Source organism: Anolis carolinensis, chromosome 4 (assembly GCF_035594765.1).
Source record: "Anolis carolinensis isolate JA03-04 chromosome 4, rAnoCar3.1.pri, whole genome shotgun sequence".
NCBI lineage: Eukaryota > Metazoa > Chordata > Lepidosauria > Squamata > Dactyloidae > Anolis > Anolis carolinensis.
In genome coordinates this window covers 122,222,215-122,231,417 of record NC_085844.1, presented here as the reverse complement: position 1 = coordinate 122,231,417, position 9,203 = coordinate 122,222,215, and the positions used below count along the sequence as shown (strand labels likewise).

At 39.2% G+C, this 9,203-nt stretch overlaps 1 protein-coding gene across 1 annotated transcript in view; it reads left to right on the top strand.

The window, feature by feature from the left end:
• Nucleotides 1-626: 626 nt before the first annotated feature.
• The window catches only part of LOC100557827 (uncharacterized), a gene marked incomplete at its 5' end in the record, with an annotated part of 227,814 nt that continues 219,237 nt past the window's right edge, over nucleotides 627-9,203 (top strand). The window contains 2 exons of the mRNA XM_062977712.1: nucleotides 627-699; nucleotides 1,003-1,179. Of these exons, the coding sequence (XP_062833782.1) occupies nucleotides 627-699; nucleotides 1,003-1,179 (250 nt within the window). The remainder of the gene's footprint in view (nucleotides 700-1,002; nucleotides 1,180-9,203) is intronic.

Here is a 9,203-nt window from a genome sequence, read left to right as displayed (position 1 = left end):
CTCACCCCAACTCGCGGCTTCAAACTGCTAACCCCCCGGTCAGCAGCTTTTCCTGCAGCTAGCAGTTTAATCTGCTGCGCCACCGGGTCCTGATTTGGTATTGTTTTGGGTAAATCCAAAGATATTTTCTATACTTTCGCTAATTTTTACGAGCATAGTGATAGCACGAATGACCAATTTTTTGGCATAGAAAACAATGTACTTGATGCAACATGACCCAGAAGAAGTGAAAGGGAATAAAAATACATTTTGCCTTACAAATAAGTAGGCGTTTGGACAAAACTTTTCTATATGCGTGCCTGCTTCAGAGAATGTCTCCACTGAATGCTGAATCCAAGGGCAAGTGTTCCGTTGATAATGATTCTTTGTATTAATTATAATTGATTTATTTTTTTTAAAAAAGAAGTATTTTAGCATGACCTTCATTTGGCATTTGTCTTAACTTTTCTTCTACTGTTTTTATTTAATTCTTCCACTTCTGTTGTTCAATTAGTGTTTGACCCCTTTAGCAGAGATGTAAATTAAATGACATTTCAATGCCATCCCGTATTTAAAACACTGTGTTAGTTGTGGATCATAAAGGGTGATCTTCGTTCTTAAGCTAATTTATTCATTTAACAATTTCCCTCCAGAAGTTCCAGCAGAAGGCTCTGAAACAAACTAAGCAGAAGAAATCCAAGTCGGCTGAATTTCTGATGGGTGAGCCTTGCTTGATGAGTTATTGCTCATAATTTGTGTAAGGATTAATTAACTAATTACAGACAAATGGCTGTGGGCGAAATTTTGCTCTTGCTTGTCAGGGTGCAATTTGTAATTATTTTAATCATTTATCCCCCCCCCCTTTTATTTTAATAAAGAGTTAATTTTAACCTAATTCTGTTTTGGTGCCATTTGATGCTGATAACACTCAAGCCTTTCAGTAAAGGAATTAGTAGATGGAATTTTCTGCTTGTCACTGTCTCGGGTGCTCATCTGACCTTGTTGCGTTTTCCCCCCCAATAGGAGAAAATGAGGGAGTTGCAACAGAAGGTACTGCAAATCCAGCTTTTAACATCAGCAGTATAAACCTTTCAGCATATCAGACTTCAGAGGTGGATGTTATTCGATGTGACAAGATGGATAGCACCCTTGTAGCTTGCCAACAAAAATTCAAGCAGCAAGCCCGATCTGAACCAAGAGGTGAGACTTCACTCTTGATCATCATCCAGTTGAATGACAGTGGTTGTGTTCTTGATCTAACCTGTGCATTCCATGGGATGTACCAGACATTCCTCTTGCATTCCTTAGAAGGAACTATCTTGGAAACTAGAAAGGCAAAAACTGGAAAGGACAAATTGATTGCTAAAAATGTCTGATGTTAAAATGTCGGAAGATCTTTCTTTCTTTGTTCTCCCCACTGCCAACCATTTTATCTCAACATTTAGAGTAAAGTAATACAAAGCCACCCTACATCAGCAGATAAGATTGACTGAAAACAAAACAGAATAATTTTGTTGTTGTTTATTTGCTCCCTGTTGGTTGTCGCCACCCTCAGCTCCTTCAAGGTCAAGCCAGTCACTTCAAGGATACCATCCATCCATCTTGCCCTTGGTTGGCTCCTCTTCCTTTTCCTTCCATTTCCCCCAGCATCATAAGCTTTCTTGTCTTCTCATTATGTGGCCAAAGTACTTCATCTTTGCCTCTAATATCCTTCCCTCCAGTGAGCAGTTGGGCTTTATTTCCTGGAGTATAGACTGGTTTGATCTTCTTGCGGTCCAAGGCACTCTCAGAATTTTCATCCAACACCACAGTTCATAAGCCTCTATCTTCCTTCGCTCAACCCTCCCTATAGTTCGGCTCTCGCAACCATCAGTCACCACGGGGAATACCATTGTTTAACCATGCAGACCTTCATTGCCAGTGTGATGTTTCCACTCTTCACTATTTCATCGAGATTGGCCATCACTCTTCTCCAAAGAAGCAAACGTCTTCTGATTTCCTGGATGCAGTCCGCGTCTGCAGCTATCTTGAGTCTGCCTTGAGTCCCCTCGGGTGAGAAAGGCGGGGTAGAAATGCTGCAAATAAATAAATAAATCTTCTCACCTAGAAATACAAAGTCCGTCACTGCCTCCATACCTTCTCGCTCCATTCGCCAGCCATCAATCAGTCTGGCTGCCTTAATGCTCATCTTCCTGATGTTCAACTGCAACCCAGCCTCTGCATCCACCTCTTTCACCCCTGCCACAAGCTCCTCACCTCCTCCTTGCCCCCAGACATCAAAGTGGTATCATCTGTACATCCAAGGTTTTTAATGTTTTATCCAGCAACTTCAACTCCAGCCTTGGATTAACCAAGCCTCACACGTCACATGATGTGTTCTGCATACAAGTTGAATAGGTAGGATGAGAGTATATAGCCCTGCCATACTCCTTTCCCAATCTTGAACCAATCTGTTGTTCCATGGTCTGTCCTTACTGTTGCTACTTGGTCGCTACACAGATTCCTTAAGAGACAGACAAGGTGACCCAGAATCCCCATACCACCAAGAATAAATAGTATTAACTCATAAGATATCCATCAGTTACACGACAGAACAATTTTTCAACAGGCACCTGAATTCTGGTTGTGAATGCATTTTGTTGTGTGTCTTCAGGTAGTTCCTGAATTAGTCCAGCCTTAAGGCTAGTCTATCATTTTCCTGGTAAGATTTGTCCAGAGGAGGTTTGTTTTTGCCGCCTTCTGAGGATGAGAGTGTGTGACTTGTCCAAGGTCACCCAGTGGGTTTACATGGTTGAATGGGAATTTGGACCCTAGTTTTCAGAGTTGTAGCCATTATACCATGTTGACTCTCAAATGATAAAGAGATGATATAGAGAGAGGTAGCAATGCATTGTTGTAACCCATGTATATTACAATTTGCAAACTCCAGTCTTGGGGATAAAAGTTGGATAGAAAGATGATGATGATGATGATGATGATGATGATGATGATGATGACAATGTGATGATATAATCATTGAGTACTTATTCTTTTGTTAGTATGGCATAAGCAGCACCCTTTTAATTATGGATGAGTACCTTGTCTGCAGCTTTTGCATTTATTTAATCCTCGATATTTGTATTATGGCTTCTTGAGTATGTCAGAAGCACTTTATAAGATTCAACTTCACAGCCCCACATTTGCTATGGAAATGCTGAAGCTAAGAGGCAGGGGCTCTTAGATGATACTGAAATTAGAAGCTTGCCAACTCATATTGGTATAGCACGATTCTGTGCATATTTACTTTTACACAATTGCTGCTGTATTTAGTTTATTCTCTTGAAAATGTGCAGCAGATTTTATCTGTAGCCATTACACTTCAATAGCCTCTTTATTAGGAGTGAAAAACACCTCCTTCAATTTAGAATGAAGGGCTTTACTTTTGTGATATAGTACCTATAAATATTTGTCCCTAGTTGATGTGGGAAAATGAAAAGGCTTTTAGGCTGTTTGGCAAGCCAAGTAGAACTACTATGATCTTTTTCTTATGAGTCAGGTATTAACTTATATTTAAGCAAAAGGCACTAAGTAAATTCCTTGGCATTTCAAGCTTTTTAAAATAGATAATAGGTGACATTAGAGAACTCTGCCCAAATCTGTGAAAACTCATTGCCACTGATATTATTGGTAGGTAAAGGTAAAGATTTTCCTCTGACATTAAGTCTAGTTGAGTTCTGACTCTGGGGGTTGGTGTTCATCTCCATTTCTAAGCTGAAGAGTCAGTGTTGTCTGTAGACACCTCCAAGGTCATGTGGCCGATATGACTGCATGTAACGCTATTACTTTCCCGCCAGTGTGGTACCTATAAATCTATTCACATTTACATGTTTTTGAACTGCTAGGTTGGTAGAAGCTGGCGCTAACAGCGGGAGCTCACCCTGCTCCCCAGATTTGAACCGCTAACCTTCTGGTCAGCAAGTTCAGCTGCTCAGCGGTTTAACCCACTGCGCCAGGAAATATACACATCTAATATAAAGCAGCTTCCTATGCTCTTCCTTCATTAATTAAAAATATGAAAATATATTATTTTGTTATGAGATTTTATCTTTTTGTTATGAAATGTCAGGGCAGCAAACAGCTAAGACAATATTAAGAATTTAAATGATAATCAATCAGTAATTTAAAGAAGATAAAGACATATTAAAGAGCTCAAAGAAGTGAAAAGCACATCAAAGTCTAAAACAGTTAGAAGAATGCACACATTTTAATGATAAAATTGGCTCCAAAAGCTTTAATAAAAATCCATGTCTTAACATGCTATTGAAAAAACCAATGCTGGCATTAGTTGGGCGTTTAAGGGGAAGGAATCCCACAAACGAGGTGCCACAACTAAGAAGGCCCTCTTCTATGTCATCTTCCCCTCTTGTATCCCCCCCACACCCATTAAACACACAAAAGATCCTTACTGATAGGCATATATAGGATAAATAGCTCATTCAGGTTTCAAGGTCCCTGGCTCTTTAAAGCTTTGAATGTCATCAATAGTACCACTAGAGATATTATGTGGAGATACACACATAATACAGCATTAAAATGAGTACAAATACGTGGGAGGGGGTGAATGCGACCTGACAGCAAATCCAAACACTGATCTGTCAGTCCTGGTAAATGGCCCCCCTCCATGTTGACATCTTCATTTATAGTGGATTTTAGAAATCCGCAAGATGGGCAGGGGACATCTGGTGGAAGTTTTCTTTTTTTAAAAAATCAACTTTCCGAGATGCTCCGGACCTCATATGCGCTCATGCGGATATCTAAATGTATGCGCAAGCAGATTTCTTATTATCTCTTCTCAACCTACTGTAAAATTCAAACTTTGTTTAATTTCATAAAAGTCAGAAGAAAGGAATGGTTGCAGAGAGTTCTCATAGCAGTTTTGCTTCCATTTAGCCACCTGTGTGTCTGTGGCTCTATTTGTTTGCAGCCTAGATCAGTTGTTTCAGGATTTTAAAGTGTGCACATGTGCTGGAGCAGTCCACACTAGTGTATAAAAACAAAATAACTTGTTTTCCTTGACTGCAGGGATATACAGTCATGTGAATATGCACATTTTGGCTAAAATCGGGTTTTAAATACGTGTTTTTGGGGTGTTAATCCAAATCTGCATACATTTTCATGAAACGTCATTGTAGTAGGGCCCTTAAAGTTCCTCAAAAAATGAAGATGAATTCTATGGTTGAGCTGCAATTTCAATAACAACTAATTCATCTTTTGATATTAAATGACTGGAAATCTTATCCCCTATGTCTGCAATACATAAAAATGTGTTATCCAGAATACTTTGTTTGTTTGTTTGTTTTTAAATATTATTATTCCAGCTGAGAAATTGCACTCTGGTTAGCCAAAATATTCTAGGGAAAATTCTCAAGCAACGAGCAGAAAATTAAAGAAATCTCCCTCCACTCAGGTCCAATTTAATAAGATGGCTAAATGAGAGATTCCAAAATTCTGCAGTTTCTCTGGCATCATGTTGTTTTTCCTCTCTCTTGCTTGTCAATACAATTTTACCTTGTAGCAATTCCTTGCCTTTAAGCACATCCCAGGCTTTTCTTGTGGGTTTAAATTTTTGATAGTTAAACCACTTAATAAAAGCTGCATCAGCTAATAGTGTTTATTAACGAGCTCCATTAACACCAGCAAGTATTATTTTCTCATACATGATTCAACCCACGGCAGTTCCACAGAAAAGCCAGCAGGTCTTATACTGGCACAATGCCCTCTGCTGCCTGCAGTAAAAAAGCACTGCCAACAGAAACTATACAGTGCAAAATAAGACTGACTTGACAAACAGCAGCAGATGCAGTCAGTTTCCCAAGGAGGGATATAGCAAGCATTTTCAAGCAGGCTAGATGGCAGAGAATTTGATTTTGCTTATGCCCTTGAATATTATCAGGCGCCTGTCAACAACACTGACAGTTTAAAGCAGATTTAAATGTCTGGACGTGAGCATATCTCAGTTTTTCTTGTGATGGTTCCACTTCCAAATGCACTTTGGGAATTATTGTCAGAATCTTGAATGTGGAAAGTTACCAGACCAGGTAAAAATTGGAGGTGAAAAGTTTTTTTCTCTGGCAGCTAGGTGAAGTGGCCCTCTGTGATGTCACTGGAGGGAAGGAAGGAGGAAAACAAAAGGAAAGGAAAGGAAAGGAGAAGGAAGGAAGGAGGTGGGGGGGGGAGGGAGGAAAGGAGGGAAGAAAATAAGGAAGAGAAAGAAAAGTATGAGAGAAGGAAAAGATAAAGAAGTGATGTCCCAGAAGCAGCTTCTGGGCAACTGCTAGTATGTACGCTCATATTCTATAAAAATCTACTATCCTGTAACTTAAAACTATTTGAACTAATTCTATAGGGTCATGGAGGCTGCAGTTTTAAAAGGCCTGGAGCCTTCTCTGCCGAAGAATGTGTTCAGAGCTAAATGTTAATTTTTAAATTGTATTTAATGTTTTACTTTTAAATGGTTGTTTTTGTACTGTGTTTTTAAAGGCATTGAATTGTTACCATGTTGTGAAGCCGCCTTGAGTCCCCTCCATGGTTGAGAAAGACGGGATAAAAGTACCACAAATAAATAAATAAATTCCTCATCAAACTAAAAATCCCAGTATTACGTAGCATTGAGCACAATTAAATTACAGATTGCATCCCTCAAATAGGAGCTCCAGGTGCTCCTGAAGCATCTTCCCCTATTGCTTTGGTTCAGCACTAAGATAATAATGATGATGATAATAATAACAACAACAACAACAACAACAACAACAACAACAACAACTCTTTATTTATACCCTGCTTTTCTCCCTCAAGGACTCAAAGTGGGTTACAACATATTAAAATCACATAAACAGCCATCAAAATACATCAATAATAAAGATAAGCATCAAAAAAAATAAACAAATTAAGAAAAACAACCACAATGTACATTCACATTCACATGGTATCATATAGAGAAATATATTGCATTTTGCTCCATTCCATAACATATGATATTCCTGTCACTCCTGATTAATTTTCTTCTCTAAAAGATGAGCTTACCCTATTACGTGAATCTAATGCACACCCTGATTTTGGCAAGGTAATTTGGCCAAAAAAGGTGAGCATTAGATTTAAGTAAGTACAGTAATTGCACACGGGATTCTAAGCAGGTTTTTCCTATGATTTTATACATTGCTGAGGCACTGTTTTACGTGTAATCATAAAATCAGTATACTTTCCATCAGCTATAATCTCACAAGAATGTTAGTTTGAGACTTTCAGGCTACGTCACTGCACAATATTAGATAATTTTTAAAAAGTGATGTAGGGAAGCATTCAAACGGATTGGGAGGAGCCAACCTTCCATGATGTGATGAGACAAAGTGCAGTGTTTTCAGATCATAAGAATTGTAATAAGCGGGTGTGATGGGTCTGAATACAGTATGCATCCAGACCTAAAAAAATATGGGATGCATATTGATATAAACAGATTACAGTGTTTCCTCACTACTTTGTGGTTCACTTTTCACGGATTCGCTGTTTCGCAGTTTTTCAATAAACTCTAAAAGGCTATTATAAATAATAAAAATACAATTTACAGCCTAAGGAAGGGATGAAGGAGAAGCCAAAGGAAGAGAAAAGGAGCCCAAGTGGCAACAGGAGAAGGAGGTGATTTATCAACACACGATTGGTTGATAAAGACTTAAAATAGTGTATAACTAATAAAATAATGTATAAATATTAAAATAAATATAGTGTCCCTACTTCACGGATTTTCACTTATTGCAGGTGGTCCTGGAACCTAAGTAATAAGTGAGGGAACACTGTATATCCCAATGTGATAAGGTCCTAAAACTCCCATCAGCCCTGACCCCTGTATTCATTGGCAAGAGATTTAGAGCACTCCAATAGCATTTTGCTTTGTTTCTTCATAGTCAAAGGTTTCGGCCACCCAGAGATTTTGTTTCTCTTGCATATTTTTTTTTGCTAGATAAGTGTGTGAGAAGACTTAAAGAAATTCACCAAGATAAAAATCACTGTATGAAGCACTAAGGGCAAGCATGTCCCCTTTATTTCCTAGACAACTTTTGAGGAAGCCTTCCTTGAAAGCTTGGCTCATTCAAGAGCCTGGGAGATTCTTTGGTAGGCATTTTCCTATTATAGGCCCCATCTACACTGACATATAAGTTTGAACTGCATTATAATGGAAGGAAAAAGGAAGAGGGGTTGACCAAGGGCAAGATGGATGGATGGTATCATTGAAGTAACTGGCTTGACCTTAAAGGAGCTGGGGGTGGCGATGGCCGAAAGGGCTGGTCCAGGAGGTCACGAAGAGTCAGAAGTGACTGAACAAATAAACAACAAGACTCATATAATTTAGATCGAATCACATTGAGCTGTATTATATGAGTCTACCCTGCCATATAATCCAGTTCAATGCAGTCAATCTGCATTCTGAAATAGTCTTATATGGCACTGTAGACGGAGTCAATATACTTGTTGAGTGTCTTCAAATTATTCCTGACATGTGGCAACCCTAAGATGACAACATTAACAGGTTTTCTTGGCAAGGTTTGTTCAGAGGAACCTTGCCTTATCCTTCCTCTGAGGCTGAGAGACTGTGACTTGCCCAAGATCACCAGTGAGTTTCCATGGTTGAGTCAGGATCGGAACCCTCTGATCTGACGGGGAAGGAAGGAGGGTGTGCAGGTCACCACGAGACACCCTTCATGCCTTCCCTTTAGCCCAGACATGGGAAACTTTGGCCCTCCAGGTGTTTTGGACTTCAACTCCCACAATCCCTAACAGCCAGTAGGATGTTAGGAATTGTGGGAGTTGGAGTCCAAAACACCTGGAGGGCCGAAGTTTGCCCATGCTTCACTTAGCCGGTAATAGCTGGCGCAACTGTACTGCCCCTGTGAGGCATGTGAAGATGTCCTTACATGTGAATACTTTTTGATGCCTCACTTTCTACAATATTTGAGAACTGAGAGAAAATTTCAGAGGAGATAGGGGTCAATGTCTATATATATATACCCACTCCCTGCTACACCCCTGTTTATCCTATTTCTGGATTGCTCAGTGAATATTATATCACTCAAAAGCCAGTAGTCAGTTTAGCATCATCTCTAATTTGATCCCAAACTTTTATATATATATCCTAAAACTATTAAAAGGTTTACAAGCTTCTTCATAATTACTTGAAGAGACCATTGTTCATT